Source organism: Littorina saxatilis, linkage group LG11 (genome assembly GCF_037325665.1).
Source record: "Littorina saxatilis isolate snail1 linkage group LG11, US_GU_Lsax_2.0, whole genome shotgun sequence".
Taxonomy (NCBI): Eukaryota; Metazoa; Mollusca; class Gastropoda; order Littorinimorpha; family Littorinidae; genus Littorina; species Littorina saxatilis.
Genome location: NC_090255.1, coordinates 15,249,104 through 15,273,065, shown reverse-complemented (window position 1 = coordinate 15,273,065; position 23,962 = coordinate 15,249,104). Strand labels below are relative to the sequence as shown.

Genomic DNA, 23,962 nt, shown 5'->3' with positions numbered 1-23,962 from the left:
GACCTTGGCCTGTGCTTCCTTCGCTGCGGGTCACAAAAGCGCAACTCACCGAGCACAGCGCGCCGGAACAGGATAGTAAGCACAGGCCCATGGACTGTTAGTCTCCACGGGTTGTGTACTCGGTACCACTGACGGTGATCGATAATTTTTCATGCGTGTTCCCATCTCCAGCAAATGTAAACTAGCACTCGGATCTGCCTCAAACTTTAGCACCTATTGCCTCATCCATTTTTTGCTTAGCATGCAAAGTCACGATTTTTTTAACCTAAATCCCTGAATTAATATGAATATTTGTTTAGTTCTTTCAGAAAATGTACGTAATACAACACGCTTATTATACACATTCGCAAAACACATTTAGGTCAGCCTATTGCTCATAACTTCTGAACTTTCCAAAGCAAATTATTGAGAACTTGAGCAGATATGGCTCTTTGGGTGGAGGACCCCCTCAAAAATGGCCGCAAAACATGTCTTTTGGGCCTCTGAAACGGTTGACACCTACCGCCTTTGACAAAAGGCTACATAAAGACTAGAGAAGTCAGGTGCATACAACAAATGTTCTGAGCAGGAAATTGAATGGCCTTTCCAATGGTTGTCAGAAATGTTTGGTTTGTGCATATTCTGATTTTTTGCAGATTTGTTAAAATACGGGGCTATGGTTTTTGTCAGGTCGATTTTAGGGGTGACCTTGTTTGACAGGCTGTCACGGGATGCCTATCCAAAGTACCATCAATCGGACAATCGATATGTACAGCTGACATAATTACCTTTTGGGGCATGTAACGTTCAACTAAAATAAATTGCGTGTTAATGCTTTTCTTAGCGTGCGAAAATTGTTGCAATAATTTTTTGGCCAAGTTTACATGTATATCCTTGGCCTGCAGATAAAGAATTTTAGAAATACGTGCACGTTTTGTTTGTCTACATTCAGTAAATTACAAGGGTTTTAAAATACATCAACTTCGTAACATGGAAACCAAAGGTTGTGAAATGGATTTAAACACTAACACTAACAGTTATAAAAAAGAAGACAAAAATATATACTTTGTTTTGTTTGCATGTCTACACACACACACACACACACACACACACACACACACACACACACACACAAACAAGAAAAAAGGAAGAGGTTACAAGGTATGGTCACATAATTTTTCTCTTTTGTGCTTCTTCGTTGGTTTTTACAAAACAAAAGTTGTGGTTTTATTAACGATCAATGGATGCATCTGCATGGCCAAGAGGACGCTTGCAAAACAAACACTTGTAAAAACAACACAAGACAGATTAAAGTTGTGGAACGTTTCATTCAGAACAAACCATGAATGTTTTGTTTTGTCCTGAATTATATGTTCCAAAAAGGTGTAACCTTTCTTTTCGTTTTGGAACGTAAGCAGTCTTATCTGTTTTGGATCAAAGATTGATGTCTCATAAACATGTAATGTGTGTGCCCTTTCACCATCATGTTTACTTTAAAGAAATGAATTGTGCTTAAACAAAGCACTCCCGTGAAACGGTTACATAACACTTGCAGTAACACTGCCACCAGCTGTGTTTTGATTACACGTCTCTTTTTTTCCCACCTTAACCCCTTGAGTGGCAAGTTCGTAAGGATTACAGGCTACACTGTGCATTGTCCTGTGCCCAACCACGTATGTGTAACATGGGCAATGTATGATGCCGTCACGTGTTCCCAGTAAAGGGAGTTAAGTCAGAATTGTCTTTTCTGGCACACAGGATAAATAGCTGGTTCTTTTGGGGTGAGACATTCTGATTTCGAACAGAATAGTTGCTTGTTACAGGAGCAGCGTTTAAAAAAACAAATATACCTATAACAGTTCAAACTGTGGTTTTAACAGAAAAAGACACATAGTACAAAAATACTTGCCTTTTACAGGTGTTTAACACAAGTGGTTGCTTTTGAAGATCTGTTCATAAAGAAATATTTGGCAGAAAATAAAGGTGGAAGGATTGGCAACAAGCATAAATCAACAAAAACTAAAATAAAATGTATGGTCTTCATTTAGAACCCCACATACAGATAACTGGTTTACAGATGATTTCATCAAGAGTGAACACATCTCTTCGCTAGCCAAATGTGTTCTCTTTTGTTATTTAAGTTTCCTTTGATTCCACATACTCATATTTAGCAAATATCAATGAAAACCAGGTACATTTCTTTTGCATAAGATTCTATTATATTTGGATTAAGTTATTGCCTAAACTACAGCTAAAGTTTTCATTCTGAATAGAAATATTTGGATTTATTAATGTCCTAAGCTATGTTTTTCTCACTGCTAATACTGAGTTTTTGACAAATGTTTTATAAACATCTCTTATTCTGAGACTGAAGTGCAAAAGGCTGGTCAAACTGACTGAACGACTTGCACTCATACACCACCTTGATATGTGAAATGAGCAAATTCAACCTCCATGTGCCTACATTCTTGGCTGTGAGTGTGTGTGTGTGTGTGCATTTACTTTCCAACTGAAAAAAACTTGCTAACTACATTTGCTCTTTACAAAGTGGTTTACATATCAGACTGTAATCTGGCTAACAACAATATGTAGTCTGGCTAACAACAAGTGAAACTGATGCTCTGCATGACTACTCTCTTTCAAACTTGATCATCCAGCTCCCGAGATACAAAAGTCAGCTGTGATTTAATACATATAAATATATTTGTCAGTAAATACTGGTGTGAAACTGATGTGAAACAGTTGATAGGCTAATGGCAGTGCGCTGAAAACTGAAAGCGTATTCTTCCGCCCTTTGCCACAGCGAGGCTGTGTCCCTTCTTTTGATTTAAGAAGATTCTTCTCATCCTCAGTGTTTGTGACATGTAGCTTATCTTTTCTTCTTCTTGCCTATTCAAATGCGCAATGCAAAATGTGCATTGTGAATCTTGTTTTTTCTCTTGCGGTACTGACAATATCGTTGTTGAAACTATCACAGTGTGCTAAGAGATTTATAGAGCAAATCTCAAAAATGATTATTGAACAAAGCGCTACAATAATCATTTTTGAGATTTGCTCTATAAATCTCTTAGCGCACTGTGATGTCTCAATAACTTAAAATATATGTTTTATTTTTTTAAATTTAGATCTGGTTTGTGCATTGTTCACGGGATTACCTCCCTTTTGTCCTTTTACTTGTTCCAGTTTTTAACCTAATGTCTTAATATATTTTTATTTTATTTTATTTTATACATTTCTGTGATCTACAAAGTTGAAAAAAAAATGATATGCGGCAAGCCTGTATACACAGATATAGTTTAAACTTTTACATAGCTTAGGAAAATGTTGCTGTGGAGCTTCCAAGCAATTCAAATGCCAGCAAAACCTAATACAGTCGACTCCGGTTAATCGGCCACTTTTGGGACTGACTGAACTATGGCCGATTATCCGAAGTGGCCGATTAACCGAACATTTTAACACATAACTACGTATGAAGAAAAGATTCGGTCCCAGGGAAAATTGGCCGATTATCCGGAATTGGCCGATTATCCGGATGGCCGATTAACCGGAATTGACTGTACATGTATTTTAAATATCACAAGGTATTTAAAACAAGTAAATTCAAAACGTGGTTAATGCACATGTTAGCAAAACAGCAACAACAAAGACATCAACACCTGAACAAAGCTAAAGGTTTTCAGAGGAAAAGTTCTCATGTTTTGTAAACTTCTTTATAACTGAAGTAAAGAATTAAAAAAAAGAAAAGAATAGTCATGGTGATCAAATGCCCTGTCAACCATAAAGATCTGTTTTCATCACATAGTACCCTGAAACAAAAGGCGAACACAAAACAGAAGCATTTGAAGAAACAGCAAGACTGGTAAATGCTGGCCCCCCAGTGCAGTCACCAGTAGAGATGGAGGAGAGAGACGCTGAAGAAAGGAACAGCGATGACACGTTAAGGCCACAACGGGCTGCAGGTCAGAGTTGAGACTTTGTGTTTCCCTGAGTGAGTCAATCTGTCCACACCAGCCCCACAGTCTGACAGATGAAGCAGTACATATCTGCTATCTCCTCTATCTGCAACACCATTTCATTTCATACTTCCATTCCAATGCTAAAATATGTGGGTCGCTTCCTCCCACTGTAAATGTAGCAGAAGCCACACTAAGTGTGTGTGTGCGTTGGATAAGATGTAATCAGCTATTTGCACTTCTGTCAGAATGACAGTTTTTTGTATGTGCCATGGTGTTGACACAAGGTGGGACATGCACACAAGGCATTACATTAGGTAGACTCGTGTCTGTCCAGGATTCAAACCCATCAACAGAGGAGCATAAGTCCAGTACTCTACCAACTGAGCAACCAAGTCCCTATAGCATTGCATCAGCAAACTTTACTCTCTTCTCTTGGAGCATGGCACAAAGCTGTGGGCTTTCACCAACACTGGTGAGGCAACATCACATATCATTACATGCCCACTGCTCTTTCGTCTCTCTTGGAGAATGGCACAAAGCTGTGGGCTTTCACCAACACTGGTGAGGCAACATCACATATCATTACATGCCCACTGCTCTTTCTTCTCTCTTGGAGCATGGCACAAAGCTGTGGGCTTTCACCAACACTGGTGAGGCAACATCACATATCATTACATGCCCCCTGCTCTTTCTTCTGTGTCAAAATAGAGCCTAGCAGCAATTAAAGACCCTATACATGTGTCTGAAATAGTCTTTGCTTGCCTAAAATTTAACTCTTTGAAATCATACACAGAGACAGAGAGACAGAGAGACAGAGAGAGCGAGAGACCCCCCACCCCCCACATACACACACTCACACACACTTACACACAAACACAAACTCACCACTTTCTTTGTAGGCTTGCCAGCACCATGACCAGAATCTGTGTCAACACGGATGATGAGTGGATTTGTCTGAAACACAAAAGAAAACTTGTAAAGTACTGATTGTTGTTGAACTGTACAACAACCCCTTGAGTCAAAACAGTTTAGAATGGTAAGACAACTTCTTGTGTCGCAAGAAGATATAGTGTGCAGATCCAACATATATGCATCTTCCGAGAAATCTCACTCCACTGTGGATATCCTTGTAACAGCATGATTAATCCTTTGACTAATAAAATGACCCAAACTAACAATAAGCTAAATGGTTGACAAAATACCAAGCGCTGATGGAAGGTTTGACAAAGCTTGAAAAGCAGGACATGGTCAGTGAGGACAACCACCTCAGGAACATGGACAGGTGCCAGCAGACCATCATCTCTCCACTGGGAACTGGCCGTTGTTGTCTGCTCCCCTATCTCTACTACCTGAATGTCCCTGACACCTGTCTGCCCTTGTGGTACACAACCTCCTGATCCCACCAAACACTTAGTCTGCTCTCCCATCTCTACTACCTGAATGTCCCTGACACCTGTCTGCCCTTGTGGTACACAACCGCCTGATCCCACCTAACACTTTGTCTGCTCTCCCATCTATACTACCTGAATGTCCCTGACACCTGTCTGCCCTTGTGGTACACAACCTCCTGATCCCACCAAACACTTTGTCTGCTCTCCCATCTCTACTACCTGAATGTCCCTGACACCTGTCTGCCCTTGTGGCACACAACCTCCTGATCCCACCTAACACTTTGTCTGCTTTCCCATCTCTACTACCTGAATGTCCCTGACACCTGTCTGCCCTTGTGGTACACAACCTCCTGATCCCACCAAACACTTAGTCTGCTCTCCCATCTCTACTACCTGAATGTCCCTGACACCTGTCTGCCCTTGTGGCACACAACCTCCTGATCCCACCTAACACTTTGTCTGCTCTCCCATCTCTACTACCTGAATGTCCCTGACACCTGTCTGCCCTTGTGGTACACAACCGCCTGATCCCACCTAACACTTTACAACAATGTCCTGACCTTTCCCCTTCCACAGCTCACCTCTGACCATCTCCAGTGGGTTTTGAAGGCTAATCCAGAAATGAACACAACAATTATGCCCAATATCTGAATTGAAACCAATCAATTGTACATCTGTGCTGAAAACACCTCATTCGTTTTCATAAACATGCACCTATACCTGTACACTTTCCATTCTGCCATAGCTTGGTTATCCATGCAATATTTCCTCACAAATCTTGTGTACCACAAACAGGAGACACATTTGACAAAAACCTGTGTAATTCAACAAAGAACTAAATGACACATATAGTTCACTCGTCTCACCTGTCCCTCTTTCTTTCCCAGTGTGTGCTGAAGCTCAGCGATGAACTTGAGGGAGTGAAGGGGGACAACTCTGTCATCATGGTCACCAGTCATCAGCAGTAGGGATGAGTACTGTCCCCCTTTGGGCTCCCTGGGAATGTTGTGCAGAGGGGAGTACCTGAAAGATATAACCATGATTTTCACAACTGATAAAAACATGAAACCTTCAAACTGCAAGCATGCTAGAAAGAAGAACCCTACAAAAAACCAAGAGGTTCATAATGAGAATACCATTAGTTACAGTGCACTTGATAACTTGTTTTGTATGCTGTTCTTATTGATGGGCTGTTGCCATCCAAAATCGAGCTTGCTATAGGATTATTTAAAACTATTTTGTCCCCAAGAAGCGTGCACTTACTTGATGAGCCACTGGAACGGCTTTGGGTCATCCGATGAGCCGTAGTCTGTGATCCAGGCATGGCCGATGGTGAACTTGTGGAATCTCAGCATGTCCAACACCCTGTCATCATCAACCAGTCACCACTTCACCCATCATTATCCTCTACATCAGCACTGTTATTATCATCACAACCACCAGTGCTATTTGTGCACCAAAGTGAACCAAGACAAACTTTGCATGCTGACAACAAGGAAACAAAAGCTAGGTTAGTGTAACAATGTTAACAATATTGTCAGAATCATTCCCCTCATTGTCACTACCGCCATTTGGATCAACACTTTCCCTCACTTAATCATACCCCTCAAGTTCACTCTCCACATGTCTAGAAATAGCTATGTGCAGACATACCTAAACATGTCAAACGATACACAAGAGGACTGACAACCACAAAGATAGAGAGCCACTGACCCAACTTGAGCGATACCTGCACCAAAGAGATCAGGGCGCTGATTGAGACAAGCGCCAACCAGCAGTCCTCCATTGGACCCTCCGTTGATGATGATCCTGGTCAACACACAAAACAGACACTATTATAGGGTCTGCACGCATGCACACACACACACACATTCCACGCAACTCTCATTGCATCTCCCCAGGGCATTCATGGCCAAAACACTGTACAGTCTGAAGGTTTTCTGCAGGAGATGTTCACCCTCATTCCTGGCAAACACTGTGACTGCCGGCTAGCATATAAAACACTCTCAGGTGTTGAAGATTATATTCGAAAAAATAACGAGGGAAAAAAACTGCCCAAACAATTAAAGTATGTTTCTCAGGTGTTGAATATTTACGATACATCCACCGAAATGAAACAAACTATGATGTGACTGACTTGTTTGGCGTGGTGTACTTGCTGTCCACCAGGAACTGTGCCGCAGCCTGGAAGTCATCAAAGCCATTCTGTTTGTTTCCCAGTGTGCCTGCCTTGTGCCACGTGTCCCCGTACTCACTGCAACCAGTACCAGCCTGCTCTCACACACACCTCACACAATCATCCACCTCTAATGCTAGCACAACACAACACATTCCAACCTCACATCTCATCTTACCTTTAATGCTAGCACACCACAACACATTCCAACCTCACATCTCAGATTCCAGCCAGCATTACTTCCCCTGTAGCCACATTATTTTGCTTACCTATACGTAAGATTATAACACCCACTAACTTTCAACACTTACAACTTCTTTGAAAATGCACTAATAAGCATGAAACTTTGTGGTTGTGATGGGGTTATATTTAACATTAAAATATTTTTGTTTGCATGCATCATTTATTTTCTTAGCATAAATACAAATAAAAAATGAAAAGGGGTTGTGTTGGCTAGTCCGTGGAATTTTGTGAAACTAACCAGTCTATGCCTGGTAAAACTCCTTTGATCAGGTAATCATGTTGACCATCCAACTTCCTGATCCTGGTATCTAAATAAGTATTGTGGACCAGTGCATGTCATGGGACGATTTTCTTAATAGTTCGGTTAGCAACAACAAGCAGAGAAAAGCTTTGATCTCTACTAGATCCACAGGTCGCCATTTCCGAACACGCAAACTTTTTACGTCTTGTCACTGGCTTGCTTTGCACTGAATTTGAGTCAGTTTCTACGCAGTGTCTCTTTGACAAGCAAGTCAAGCATTTGCTACGCAGTCAGATTATCGGTAATGTTTGCTGGTCCTGTCATTTCACTAAACTAGACCAGCCACTGTTTGTATCCATCTGCACTTTCGTAAATTCCGTTTCGTAACCGTCACTGTTATGAACTGTCATTTTTTTTCACCGCGATACACAGTTCATTGCGAAGATCTTCCTCGGTAATTCGTTCCAATTCCGCATACTTTTTGTTGTCAAGAAACAACTCGAAAGAAAGTTTCAAACTCATCATCCTCCATCTTGCTTGTCGAAGCGCTAAAGTACTTTATCGATGCAAAAACAAAAGCAGAAAACTTCGACGAAACCGACTCAAATGCAGCGCAGACGACACGACGAGATAACGGAAGGAAGTGAGCCTCGCTTTGGCTCAAGTGCCGTTAAAAATACCGTTATTCTCGTATGCAAATACGAACAAGAAGTTGGTCATACGAACACGCCTTGTGCTGGCGACGCAAATCGCCACTGGCTGGCAAAGGGGGGGGGGGAATGGCTGGGCGACGAAAATCGCCGCTGGCATGCTAAAGGTTAATGCTAGCACACCACAACACATTCCAACCTCACATCTCATCTTACCTTTAATGCTAGCACACCACAACACATTCCAACCTCACATCTCATCTTACCTTTAATGCTAGCACACCACAACACATTCCAACCTCACATCTCATCTTACCTTTAATGCTAGCACACCACAACACATTCCAACCTCACATCTAATCTTACCTTTAATGCTAGCACACCACAACACATTCCAACCTCACGTCTCATCTTACCTTTAATGCTAGCACACCACAACACATTCCAACCTCCCATCTCATCTTACCTTTAATGCTAGCACACCACAACACATTCCAACCTCCCATCTCATCTTACCTCTAATGGTAGCACACCACAACAAATTCTAACCTCACAAACTCGGGTAGGTCTTCAACAAAGGATGTGGTATAGTCGTTTCATGTTATCAAATGTGCAACTTTATAACTCTGTGCAGTGTAGATCAAGACAGACAAGTTTAGGTGTAATGCACCATGGGACACGCGTACAAGAAGGAAGTGAGGCACGCAGATAAAGAGAACAAAGCAATGTAAATTTAAATGAAGCAGAAATGAAACAAAACAAAAAAATCATGCAAGGTCTCTCACTTTCCACCGCGAATATTGGCCACTGCAAAGACTCCTCCCAGATTCTGCAGGTAGACGGTGCGTGATGGGGAGAAGGAGGGTGTGATGGACACGCTGAACCCTCCATAGCCGTACAGCAACACTGGGTGGCTCCCATCACGTTGCAGTCCCTACAACCAACACATAACACCAAATCCACACATTTTTAAAACGTGAAACGAAAGTGAAGCATGAAGGAAAGCTGTCACTTGGTTAAAATTTAAAAAACATATCTGACTTCATGGCACCTGTCGGTGACATAGGACAGCAGTTGTGCTGCCCATTGTACAAAGCAGAAATGTGTTCAGTCTGTATTGAAACCCTTTAATCAATTACAGCAGCAATTCAAACTCAGCTCAATAACACAGTAATTACATTACGTCTACAAAAATGTCAGAGGAAACATGAACGGGAACATGTGACAGGCTTACAATTTATTTTTCCATATTTCAATTTGTGGTTATGAGAAATAGTACGAGTCAGTTGCAAGCAGATTACACTTTCCTGTCAACAATGAACACGGCGAGTTTTGTTTTCAACTATAGCATGAATGGACACCCATTGGCCATTGTAAACCTGTCTCTATACATTGCAGTTGGCTGGTCATGGGAGGCCCCCCCCCCCCCCCCCCCCCATGCAAGAAAAATAAAAGCTCTCACTAATTCCTGAAGAAAGGAAGAAGGATGAAACAACGTTACCGAGATTCGATGGCCTTCACACAAGAAAAGGCCAATGGCTAAAGAAAAGCCAGAGCACTTCAAACACGTCCAGCGCCGTGCGTTGAAGGAAAAGGAATGAGTGTCACCGGTATACAGCAGTCCCTCTCATGAACGGACACCCTTGGGCCATAGCAAAACTGTCCGTACATTGCAGGTGTCCGGTCACGGGAGGGGTGACCACACCACCCCCTCCGCCATACATTCACACAGAGACACACAAACAACAGGATTGAATCTATGCTAATCACTTCTTGTGGCTACTAAACAATAACAATAAACTCCTAATACTTCTTTAAACGTTCTGTAAAAATGATTTGTATGAAAAGTGTTGAAAAGAAGAGATAAAATAAATCCTCAAGGCAGTGAACACACTCACCATGCACTGACATACGAAAGCAGCCACACAAACACAGCACAGAGGAGCGTGTGCAGATGCTTTGAAAGAATAAGCTTGAAAACCAGTTTGAAGAAATAGCAGCAGATAGAGCTGCATGTCATAGTCATGTAATTTATTTTCTTCTTGTCTGGCTTTATTGACTGCATGCCGATCATGTGGCATGGCAGTGACTTTTCACTCTTCAGTCGGAAATACACAGTACATAACACAGCTCCCACTCTCCCTCACTAATGCCTACCCCAAGCCGTGACAACTGATGCTTGGAAATTGTGTGGAAGAGTACACCTCTCTATTTCTCTCCAATGCTCTTCCTGCTGACATGTAGTGACACCGGACACCCCACAGAGTTTAGCCAGCTACCCCTCCACCCCCCACCCCCCTCCCGCTCTCTCACTCCCTCCAGCCATGTACTGTTGGGGGCTGTGGCCAGAGAGGCCAGCTGCACTGTTCACTCAGACTCAGAGCAAAACCAGTTGACTGTGTCGTAACTTTTGACAAAGCAAGACAACTGAAGGGTTCACAGATTAGGCAACCGACTCACTGGTCAAGGCTGAGGGGAAACAAGAGTATCTTGTCAATGAAAGAGGTTACACACAGACACACGATGCTGAGAACTGTGGCCGTTTTTCACTCTCTTTCGCTCAGGACCTTCATCGACTGTACATGTGGTTTCTGTTGTTTACGTCCAACAGACAAGAATAAAGAGCACAGTGCAGTTTCATGTTGGCATCTTCGCATGTCCTCCACTCCTGACCAAAACTACCCCCCCCCCCCCCCCTCTCTCCTGATGGGTACACGTGCACTCAAGTTATCAGTGACTGTCATCACGCCATTGCGGCTGTGATCTTTGTACCAAGAGCCGGACTGCTCTGTTATCGACTTTGTCGTGGTGAACATTTGACGATGGTCTGTCCGTACATTGGAGGTATGACCTGCTGTTGGGACCGAAAATGAGTGTCCGCGTCCACGTTTTGCAGGTGTCCGTTTAAGGGGGGGCAAATATAGAAGGAAAACACTCCGTGCCGAGCAAATGTGTCCGTACATGTCAGGTGTCCGCTCACGCCGGGGGCCGTACATTGCAGGGACTGCTGTACATCCTGCGCATGCGCGGTACACCGGTAGGGGAGATAACCACTACGGACCATGCCTTATATGGCATGTAGTTTTTGTTTTAGAGTTATCTCCCCATGTTACCATGTAAGAGTGCTTCAATGTCTTAGCAACCAAACGAAGTTATTGCTATCTATGTGAGTTGGGTAAGAATATGTAATTTAAGTGCATGTTTTGTATTATTCTCAACGATGCAAAGTAAGAAACACCCGGGCAAAGCCAGGTCCTTACTGCTAGTGAATTAATATTACAATAGTGACAAGGTAATCAAAAGATCCTACTTGTGTATTAGGGTGCATATATCTGATAACCATGATAAAATCCCCAAAAACCCAGCTAACATTGTACTGTTACTAAAAATCAATAATTGGCAATGCCTACCTTCTTGTGCACAATAAACATGGGAATCTTGGTACCGTCCTTGCTGGGGAAGAATTTCTGCTCTGTCTCAAAGTTGCTGGCATCAAACCCTTGGACTTCTATTGTGCGGTACACCTGCAAGCACCCAACACACTTCAGAGAAAAGACATCTCTATGTCAAAAAGCATCATGCCAGAACTGATTTTGAAACTCCCACAATTGATGATAAAAATGCAGTAGCAAAAACCTAAAGCATAAAACAAATCAAGCAAACAAAAAACACAAAAGCAGAAATGCTGCTTGGTAGGGGCAAAAGTCCAAAACTTATTTCAAATCGCCAAAATATTTGCCTTATAGTTGCAGCAGATCTTAAAAATTTTTTTCACAGCATGGGAAAAAAATTATGCTCATAACTTCTTTAAACTTCAAAATAACGCTGAAGCTTCTTTTGCCATTTCAGCAAATTTCTTGAAAAAGAAATCCTAGGAACACCCTTCCATATGTACAGTACCCGGTAAAAGAAAAGCAACTCATTCGCGCCCACTGTTGCAAGTGATTTTTTGTCATTTTCAAATTGTTGTAAAATATGAACCAGATAAGGTACATCAAAAAGGAAGACAGATTCGTGGAGAATATTTTACTGGCTGTATTGTAGTGCATATCATTTAACCCCTTCACTGCCCACCCCGTATGTAATACGTGGTCATTTTCAGTTTGTCATACGCCCATAACCGTATCTCGTACGTGGGATTTGTGTCAACAACATTTCAGGACATTTCTGAAAACTAAATGGGAGGTAACCACTGTCCAAGTACTTGTAGGGGTTCTAAACACAGTTCTTTCCCATAGACCGTTCGGATAAGTTACTACCACGTGTTGAAAACTGTGTTAAAAATATAGAACCGACTATAGCATTCAGCCGCCATTCACAATGGCGGCCGAAAGTCGGACCTCAACTCATAGACCCGTTTTCAAGCGATACAGTGTTCTGGAAGCTCTACAAGAAGTGATTTATGGATTACCACACAGAAGAATACTTTTATGGGCTGTAATGTGAGTACCTGATGTTTGACACCAGTTTTAGCAGTGTTTTGTGTGGTTTTACATGCTGCAATGTGTGTGTGTGTAAGTCCGGAAACTGTAATTTTTGACAAAAATGGTCATTATATCAATTTTTACTATAACAATCACAAACAAAGTCCAATGATCATGTCATCCTATAATAGCCAAGGGTATAAGCAAAACACATGCCAAAGATCTAAGAGATATCTCAATGAAATGATCGAGCAGTGAACAGATTAGTGAACCTACCGAAGAAAGCGAAATTTTGCCCTGGCACACAGTAGTAGTAAAGTTTCTATTTGTGTCCCCAGAATAAGTTTCTATTTGGGCACACAGCAATACCAAAATGCTGCTATACTGTGGCAGTGAAGGGGTTAATCGTTGTTTTTTTTTACCTTTTCATAAACTGTAGGGGTCAAGCGAGTCGTGATTGCAGGCAAACTTGTCACTTCGACTACTACAAAATTCGTTTGTTTGTTTGTTTGCTTAACGCCTAGCCGACCACGAAAGGCCATATCAGGGCGGTGCTGCTTTGACATATAACGTGCGCCACACACAAGACAGAAGTCGCAGCACAGGCTTCATGTCTCACCCAGTCACATTATTCTGACACCGGACCAACCAGTCCTAGCACTAACCCCATAATGCCAGACGCCAGGTGGAGCAGCCACTAGATTGCCAATTTTAAAGTCTTAGGGGCAGACGCCTTACCACTAGGCCAACCGTGCCGGTCTACAAAATTCGTAAATATGCATATTTCTCAACCAGGTAAAGACAGTTGTGGAGGAAATTCATCTCTCAACATGATCATGTAATTAGAATTATTCGCCAAACCGTAACATATTTAGAAAAATGAACATTAATCACTTAGAAGCGCATTACAACATGTGTAGGGACTTGGTACAATCAAGTCTGACAAATACAATAACACAATATACAGTCGGCATCTTAAATAAAACTGGGAAAAGCAGCTTCGACATTTAAACACTGCTACTAAAAGATCCTCTAACGATGCATACTGCTTTACAATATGCATTTATGTATAAATATAGTTAAAGAACATCGAGTTAATAGGAATTAGAAAAGGTTCTTATAATAAAACTATCTAGCGAACGACGAAGAAGAAGAAGAATAAAACAAGAGGCGAAGCCATCAAGGCTCACGTAAGAAATCGACAAACAGTAACACAAACTCAATCACTCCGTCACACATACACACACCAGACATGGGATTCAGAAAAAGTGATAATTAAGGAAAAAAAAGTAGGGTCTGGGGGCCGCAGAAGGCCCCCAGTAGGGTCCAGGGGCAACGCCCCTGGTCGGGGTCTGGGGGCGAAGCCCCCAGAAGCTGAAGGTTTTTAGTATTTTAGACACACAAAAATGGCCCTGAAATGCATATTTCAGCTTAATCATAGCCCCCCCCCCCCCCCCCCCTCCCTTTCTCTTCCTTCCCATGTTTCTCAAATTAATTTTACGCTAAGACTCAAAATAAGGAGGAGAAAGAGAGAGAGAGAGAGAGAGAGAGAGAGAGAGAGAGAGAGGCGGGGATGGGGGGGGGGGGGGGGGTGGTGGCGTGTGACGGTGTGGTTTCAATGTTCTTACCTTGTCGGTGCCAAACGACCCCAGTGACTGATTACACGACTGGGTTTTCAGGATAGTCAGGTGCTTGTTGCTTTTCAAGTGGCTTTTGAGGGCAGTCTTTCCATTGGAACCGTAGTTGATAACATTAACATCGTTGCACAAAGTGCACTAAGCTTTTCCCGGCAAGTTGATTTTAGCAAAAGCATCGCCAACTTTCAGTTTCACGTCTTGTGTCTTCTGGCCTTTCTCGTATTTCCAGCTCAATGATACAACTTCATCGAGCCAGTCGAATCTCCAGAGATTTTTCTTGTACTTCTGCTGGTCAATTTCCCGGGATAGAACGGTTTCGTCTCGCTTTAGCTTCCTCATCATTTTGGCAAGTGGCTCGAAGCGATGTAAAAATGGCGCCGAATCATTCTCATACGGTATGCTTTAGCTTATACTGAATCCCCGATAGCTACGTTGAAACGGTGACTGTAGGAGACAAAGACACAGAGCGCGTTCCCATACGGATCGACCAGCAACAGTCTGACCGTTTTAGGAACCAACCGTTCAAGAATAGTATGGAATGGAGCGTCGCGATCAGCGGACCGGCCGAAAAACTTGGGTCTTTACCTACATATACCCCAACATTTTCTCAGCGGATTTGCACGAATCTCAAGAATGATCCCTGGAGCCTAAAAATTTACGGAATTCCGTAATTTTACGGAAGAATCCCATGTCTGCACACACACACACACACACACACACACACACACACACACACACACACACAGAAAGAGCATAGGTGAAACTGTGCAAGAAAGCGAGACACTAGATCTAGATCTGTATGTCTGCATGTAGCCTACTTACAGGGACACGACTGCCAACTAGTCTCGGCGCGCTCAAAATAATAATGACCGAGACTTTCAGTACTTCCTTCGCGTGACGTCTAACCCTCTTACGTCATAATGTGACGTCAATGTAATGTGACGTCTTCAAATGTTAGAGTTTCTACCACAGACATACACACGCACGCACGCACATACGCACGCACAGACAGACAAAGTTACGATCGCATAGGCTACACTTACGTGAGCCAACTAACAATGTCAATGTATAACAATTCATTCAACGTAAATGGCCAAAGAACAACAACAAAGCAATGATGATAAAACAGTTATACTCAATGGCTAATAACGAGGCAGAACTAAATAGTATCGACACAAGATTAAAACAAAACATTCCTGGAGACACATTTATACATGTATCAAGTGTAGAGAGATCAAAGATACTGGATTGTAAATAGATGGTTTGCCTTGTGACCTCAGGTCAATGACCCATACTTTTCAAATGAGAGCAGCTACCTGCCCCAGTTAACAGACACTGACCTTCTGACCCCGCGTCAATGACCAAGTTTTCAACTATGAGACCTGATGTTTGAGAGGAAACTTTGCCAGGGTCATAGTAACAGAAACATGCTTATTACTACAGAGGGATATTCTGATAATCATCGGTCCACGCTATCGCTCATGTCTCTCCGACAGGATGGATAATTACTACGCGGATTAAAGGGAAAGAAGCGGAGCTAAAAGCCAAAATCTATCAAAACAAGAACACAGAGTTATCTCCCATTTGTTTTTCGCTAATGTTTCTGATAAAAGACGAAAGACAAACGTGATTGTAGAATGGCCGACTTCGACAGTGATCTCCGTTCTGTTCTTCACAGTTATGATAGACATTGTTCTAAGGTCAAAACAAGTCGAAATTTTGAGTGGGAAAGAGACCGTGATATTGTTGCATCACTCCCAACTGGTTACGAGAAAAGTATCGTCCGCTCCGTAGCCATTTTGTTATGATCACGTGACAAAGTTGATTATCACATGACACTTTTGCCATATTTAGAGTTGTTTGCACAGTAAATACATCCGCGAAAGATAGCTCGCTTGAAACTGTCTTACATAACAATTCCTTTGTAATTTATAAATTACACAACACCATGAAAAATCATTATCGATCAATAACACATACAAAAAGCTCTAAATATGTTAAAAAAAAAAAAGATTTCCTCTCCAGAGAAGGAAAACAAAGGCATCCTGTCAGGGATAAATGAGACCCGAAGGGAAGTAACTCATTTTGACCTGAGTTCAGGATGTAAAGAGGGAGTGTTATATTTCTTTGTGTAGCACTGTAAGTACATATGTACTGGGTCAATAGGGCACAAGGCTGAAAGTTCTTTCTTTCTTTCTTTATTTGGTGTTTAACGTCGTTTTCAACCACGAAGGTTATATCGCGACGGGGAAAGGGGGGAGATGGGATAGAGCCACTTGTCAATTGTTTCTTGTTCACAAAAGCACTAATCAAAAATTTGCTCCAGGGGCTTGCAACGTAGTACAATTTATTATATGAAGTCTTATATCGCGCGCGTATCTCCAGACTCGGACTCAAGGTGCAGGGATCTATTTATGCCGTGTGAGATGGAATTTTTTTACACAATACATCACGCATTCACATCGACCAGCAGATCGCAGCCATTTCAGCGCATATTCTACTTTTCACGGCCTATTATTCCAAGTCACACAGGTATTTTGGTGGACATTTTTTATCTATGCCTAAACAATTTTGCCAGGAAAGAGCCTTTTGTCAATCGTGGGGTCTTTAACGTGCACACCCCAATGTAAAGGGACCTCGGTTTTTCGTCTCATTCGAAAGACAATGTATTACCTTACTGGGAGAATGCAAGTTTCCAGCACAAAGGACTTAACATTTCTTACATACTGCTTGACTAAATGAGAAAAGTTGTGCCTTATAGTGGAGAAAGTACGGTAACTCACCTTGGGTTCATAGGGTTGCTTCATATCCATTTGATAGATCACTCCAGGTGTCAGAAAAGACATGAACTTGAAAAATATCTGATGACAGAAAAATGTCAAAAATGATTTGGACATGAAAAAGGCATCCAATAATAAAAACTTGAATGTCAACAGTAAACTTGGCAACATTAACAGGTATCCCATTCTTCTATTGCACCCCCTTTACGACATGTGTATTAACATACTAGCTGAAACCGGCCTGCAGTTACAAATTGATTACTCACGAAAATTCTAAACTCATATGCATCCCAATTGCTCTAATAAGCAGGATAAAAACTCTCGTAAATGCTTGTATCTCCACGGGATCATGGCTCGGACTGAAGAAAATCCCAAATCCTTGAAATTCTACATGGGGTCTGAAAGCATTTTGATATTTAAATTCAAACTGGTGCAATGTGACGCAAATCTGAGCACACCAATAGGTTCCTCATTAATACGGTTCTGGTAAATCCGCGTATTGGCAGAAAAGTGGTCACTTTGACTTTCCCCTTGCCACTGATGGCCAGCTCCCTGCCAGCATCAGGCTTACCTCTGTGTCCTTGTAGTCCCCTGTGTAGCCGATGATGCTTCCCACCTCCAGTGGAATCTGGAACTCTTTGCTGCCACTGGCATAGTCATATATGAACAGTTCACTCTGAAAGTCAACAACATATATCAAGGTCGCAGCAATCCAATATCAGATCACAGTCAACAAACATTACATGCATTGCAGTGAAATCTCTGACAAAAACATCTGTCAAGATGTGCCACAGCAGTCCGAGACCCACTGTCTTTTATTGTGACAGATTTTTTTTGCTTGGGACAAAAGAAACACACTAACACACACACACAAAAAGAATCCCTGATCACCACAACACATTCACTATCCAGTTCATGAATGTAGTCACTTGACACTTTACTGAGGGAGACAAAGAAAAGCACCATATATGCAGACATTTCAGACCTGGGAACCCCTGATCTGCACTTGGAGTATTCTCAAACAAACTTGGCATATTTTCAGAAAAACAACATTTGAACATCAGTGATTTAACCATGCTTCGTACGCGTCTGTTGCAACATTAATTAAGTTTACTGATGCATTTAAAACAAATGCTTCCTTCAGTGTTTAATGACAAAAGCTGTAATCGAAAATTTTTCATTAAATTTTCATTTGATTAATATACTTACCCGAATCACATAATAGCATTGACGCAGTCAGAGATGCTAAGGTGTCTGAAAAACGCTATCCCGTCTATAGTATAAGGGAAGCAACCCCTACAAAAAAAGTAGCAAGCTTGCCACACAGGGTTACCTCCCGTAGTGTGCACTACGTCACCTACTGTACCCACACATGATATCCTCATTCGACTTCTAGAATACATAGAAACTAAAAGCGGGGAAGGTGGGAGGGAATTACCTATGTGATTCGGGTAAGTATATTAATCAAATGAAAATTTATTTAAAGATTTTCGATTAAATTACATATTCTTACTCCGAATCACATAATAGCAGATAACTCCAACAAGGTAAGATCAAAAAAGTTCAAACTCACTCTTATGTTCTGGAGAGGCATCGCCCCGCTGCCACCAAGGCAGGGAGGGACCGTGATCCCTCCCGGCAAACCGCAGCGATGTCTCTCAGGTAGAAAATTAATACAGACGTCGTCCGAGCGCCAGTAGGCTGTGCGCAAGACGTCGTCTAATCTCCGAGACCGTAAAAAACGGCCAAGGAGGAGGCCCATGCCCTGGATTCGTGTACTCAGGCTGAGTCGAGGGGGAAGACAGGCTGAGCCCCCCCCCCCCCCTTCGTGACAGGCTCCCATATAGGCTTGCTTAATGAGAGCCTACACCCACCTGGCCAAGGTAGTCCTCGTAAAGGCCCTATCCAGAGACGTGTTCAGAGAAATGAACAAGAGCTTCTGCGAGCTCGAACGAATAGGTTGGATGCGCGCCAGATAGGCCTCCATGGCCCTAACAGGACAATTAACCATATCCGGGTCGCCCTGCGCCCAAAATGTGGGAGAGCGGCTTCACCAGAACGCACGGTGAAGGCTGGCCTGGTGTCTGGTTCTAAGCCAGAAAAGCCTCGCGAAAATGCAAGGACCGGGAACCATCCTGCTCCCGGGCAATGTCCTGAGGACCGCCGGACCGAGCGTGGATTCCGCTACCTCTGCGAGCAAAGGCCAGAAGTAGCAGGAACAGAGCCTTGCGTGTAAGGTTAGAGAGACTGGAGTCTCCCAGAGGCTCAAAGTCCGCCAAGGGTAAAAACCCTAGGACCAGGAAAAGGTCCCGCGTGGGCAAAGAAGAGCGCTTGACGTCCTCGAGGGACGCGCCCTTAAAAACTCCAGCGACGACTCCACTGACATTGATGGTACAGTCGAACTCGCTTAAGACGAATCACTGGGGATCGGAAAAAAAGTTCGTCTTAACCAAAATTCGTATTAAGAAAATTTCCTCCGAAAACGGCGTATGGCTGCCTAAATGGCGGGGTAAAAAACGGTCATACACGTAAAATTCCACTCGTGCAAAAAACACGAGTGTACGTGGGAGTTTCAGCCCACGAACGCAGAAGAAGAAGTATTAAGAAAATTGATTGATTTTTTTATTTTTTATTTTATTTTTTTTAAGTCTTGTACATTTTATGGTGTTTCAATTTGTTTCTTTCGCAACTTTCATGCTGCTTCACGTTTAGACAATAAAGTGACATATTCAGTTACATGTTCATGTGTGTCTCATGTTGAGTGATGATTGTTGAGTTTGAGTGAGAGTGAGCACACAGATGTTTCATCCAGTTGTTACGTTTTTGGTCACACACACGCACACACTGACACTGTCCACATTCGCGGTGTTCCTATCATTTGTCCGGAATCACTTACCTTGGCGACGGGTAGCAAACCTTGGCCAATTTAGTTTTTTGTTTGTTTGTTGCAACATGATGTTCAAATCCAAATCGAAAGCACTGACTGACTGATAAACTATCGCGAACCGGCGAACGCAAACGTTGTCCAAGGGAAACCACTCTGGCATCTATATTTTTTGGCAATGGCTCCCGTTCAAAACATTGATGTTTCGTTTTTGGTATTCGCGAAGGAAATAAACGTCAGTCAGTCATTCATGTTCAGTGTCTGAGCTATCAATCACTTTGATTCTAAATTTGAAATTGTTTTGTGAGTACAGTGTAATCAGTTTAACTTTATTCAGTGATCGGTTGAGCAATGGTTCAAGCAGTCGACGCAAGGGAAGACTTTGACACATGTATTCAAACTTCTCAAATTCCCATGATATGTCGATCTCGGGACGAGTTTAAAGATTTCGTCATAAGCGTGAGTAAATTACAGACATTATGCATGCTTGGGAATCCAAAAAGTGCTCGTTATAAGCATAAATTCGTTATAAAGAATTCGTTTTAAGCATTTTTTTTAAGCATGAAGAAAGAGGTATTCAGTTGGGAACTTAAAACTAATACGTTATAAGTCAAAATTCGTAACTAGCGTGTTCGTTTTAAGTGGGTTCGACTGTATGACCAATCTGTTTGAGAGTCGAGGCGATCGCCGATCTACGACCTCCAAAGAGGAGGAGGAAGTCAGCCAATACGAAAGTGCCCGTGCAAGGCCCCCCGCCATCACCAAGGTGGAGGGCGGGGAGAGGGGGTGAAGCCGGGAACGCCTCATTGGGGGTGGGGCTTTCCACTGGAAGAGCCCCTACCCCTGCCCGACGAAGATCTCTTGCCCGACCCACGAGAAGGGGCACGAGATCTTTTCCGGAAAGCAGGGTGCGCCTGAGCGGAGGTCTTAGCCTGCTGAGGCTGAGCCTGCTTAGGTGCGGCCTGCTTTTGCCGGTTCAGAGCTTGAAGCGCAAAAGAAGAGAACTGCTGTTCTCTGTTGGTTTCAATCTCCTGCTTCCTGGCATCAGAGGCCAGGTTGCCGAAGAGAGAACCGTCCACCAAGGGTGACGATCTGAGGGTGTTCCTCGTCGACTCCTCAGAAAACTGGGAGTGGGCGAGAAACGAGTCCCTTCTGCACAAGAATGCATGAAACAGTGCAGAGAGGACAGCCTCATCTGTTCCTCGTTCACCCTTGCCAGTGTGGAGAGGAGTGTGGACACGTCCTCCGCGTCCTGCTCTTTACTAAGAGTAAAGGGCGCCAAGGAATCTGTCAAGGCGCGAGAACGCGCCCGCAGGAAAGTCTCGGAAATGGAACTGAGTTCCAAAAGCTGTCGGCCCTCTTCCTCGGAGGATAGGAGAGTCTGCTCAGAGAGCGGCAGAACAGAATCCTTGCCCAACGGCTTCGAAAGAAGCGGAAGAAGTTCCGGCGTGACCAGTAACGGCGCAAGCGGTAGGGCAAAAGACGACAGCCGGTTCCGTGACGACCTTGGCCAAGGCAATCTCCTCTGAGCCGCTAAGGGCACGAAGAAGGAAGCCTGCGCAGGAGCGGCAAGGTATTCCAACGCCAGATCCAGAGCTGAACCGTGAGGAACCAGCAACAGAACCGACACCGGAGGCAACCCGCTGCCGGAAGGAGCGGGCTTGGCGAAAAGACGAGAAAGTTGAAAAGCTACTGAAGGTGATTCTTCAAACCGGAAGTAGCTATCTTCCTCTTTCGCCAACCGTGAAGTGACTTCCGCGGCAGCTTCGAGCGCAACCCTGAAGCTGGCCGGAGCCCCCGAGAGCGTCTGCTCATCGTCAACGGACCTGGAGTCCGAAGTGACAACCGAAGGGGATGGCTCAAAGCCAAAAGAATCCAACAAGTGACGCTGAGAGGGGAGGCCTGAAGCCTGAAGTCCGTCCTGTTGGCAATCAATGGTACTCGTATCCTGACTGAGAGGAAGTTGAGAGGCATCGAAAACCGAAGACAGTGGTAGAGAGGAGCTAGCGGCCACCACCGAAGTGTGTGGATGCACGAAGCCTGTATGCCCAGAGGGCGAGCCATGTCCAAAATTCACCGGCGACCAAACGGCAGCAGCGGGAACTGAACCGGACAATCCGGGAGGAGCCGGAAGTGCAGAAGCAACAGCAGACCTATGTCATAGCTGGTGCTGAGGAGCCTGTGAGCCGAAGCCCGGAAACCCTAGGCCGGAACTGGAAGTGACAGTAACCTGTGCACTACCCGCTTGACCTACACTTCCTGCCAAAGCAGGAAGCGAAGCTGCCGGAAACGGCTGCTGTAAAAGGGTAAGACTCGAACCGGAAGGGACCATGGGCTGTCCGCAACCGATGAACCAACACTTCCGGCAGGAGCCGGAAGAGAAGCTGTCGCGAACGACTGCTTACGTATAGCGCAGCTCGAGCCGGATGGGACCATGGTCTGTCCGCTTTCCGACGAGGCACTACTTCCGGGAACCGGAAGAGCAGCTGCCAAAAACGGCTGCTGTAAAAGAGTAAGGCTCGAACCGGAAGGGACCATGGGCTGACCGCAACCGATGAACCAACACTTCCGGCAGGAGCAGGAAGAGAAGCTGTCGCGAACGACTGCTTACGTATAGCGCAGCTCGAGCAGGATGGGACCATGGTCTGTCCGCTTTCCGACGAGGCACTACTTCCGGGAACCGGAAGAGCAGCTGCCGAAAACGGCTGCTGCGGGCACATACCTTGTACTGGCCGCATCCCCGAAGGGACATGCTCAGGTGCACTCCCGCAAGCGGAAGCCACCGAGTGCCGGCCAAGAAGAGAAACTTGTCCCAGCGAGTGGAGTCCAGAGACATCACGGGCGCCAGAAGACTGGGCCGACGATCCGGAAACGCAAGTGAGCGGCGAAGACCCGGGGAAAAAACATCCGGAATCTGAAGACGCCGGCGTCACCAGAGAAGCCAACGAGCGAGGGTCGCCTACCCCCGGGAGGGAGAAGGAGCTGGCCACAGGGTCTGCACGCAAAATCTGCAGGGACGAGGGTACGTATCTCTGGAAGCAAAACAGAAATAAGCCTAGCCACCAGAGCGCTAGACTCTGGTGTAGACCAAGGGAAGAACGGCCGCACTAGCGGCCGAACCTGACGTCTGAGAGCCAGAAGGAGTCTCCTCCGGCGCCGAAATAGGCACCGAAAAGACAGTGTTAGGCTAAGGATCAGAAACATGTAATATGGGGTTCTTAGCAGAAGACGTGGAAGACGAGGACTTGGGCTTAAAAGGACCCTTACCCTTACCCTCGGCCTCCCCCCCCCCCCCCCCCGTTTTCTCTCACTGTCCGCCATACCGACGACGTGAGAAAGTAAACTACTGAAAAGTAACAAAGTCTCAAGGACGTAAACTTCAGCAGAACCGAAACTAGCACTAGAATACAAGCCACCAAAGGTAGCTACAACAACATGCTACTGGCAAAAACGTTCAAAGTCCGAGCACGGACCCAAACATACCGGTAAAAACAACATGTGCTAGAGAAAAAATGGCGACCAAAATGGCGGCCACAACAACAAACTACTGAGCAAATTTATAAGTCCAGAGGACGTAAAATTTTCAGCAGAATGAACAAAG

At 44.0% G+C, this 23,962-nt stretch overlaps 1 protein-coding gene across 1 annotated transcript in view; it reads right to left on the bottom strand.

Moving 5' to 3' along the window:
- Nucleotides 1-1,141: 1,141 nt before the first annotated feature.
- The window catches only part of LOC138979836 (prolyl endopeptidase-like), a 66,154-nt gene continuing 43,333 nt past the window's right edge, over nucleotides 1,142-23,962 (bottom strand). The window contains exons 11-20 of the mRNA XM_070352586.1: nucleotides 18,049-18,153; nucleotides 17,481-17,558; nucleotides 12,047-12,160; nucleotides 9,422-9,570; nucleotides 7,464-7,580; nucleotides 7,040-7,135; nucleotides 6,590-6,691; nucleotides 6,193-6,349; nucleotides 4,821-4,889; nucleotides 1,142-4,038 (exon numbers count right to left, since the gene is read on the bottom strand). Coding sequence (XP_070208687.1) covers nucleotides 3,973-4,038; nucleotides 4,821-4,889; nucleotides 6,193-6,349; nucleotides 6,590-6,691; nucleotides 7,040-7,135; nucleotides 7,464-7,580; nucleotides 9,422-9,570; nucleotides 12,047-12,160; nucleotides 17,481-17,558; nucleotides 18,049-18,153 — 1,053 coding nt within the window. The 3' untranslated portion in view covers nucleotides 1,142-3,972. The remainder of the gene's footprint in view (nucleotides 4,039-4,820; nucleotides 4,890-6,192; nucleotides 6,350-6,589; nucleotides 6,692-7,039; nucleotides 7,136-7,463; nucleotides 7,581-9,421; nucleotides 9,571-12,046; nucleotides 12,161-17,480; nucleotides 17,559-18,048; nucleotides 18,154-23,962) is intronic.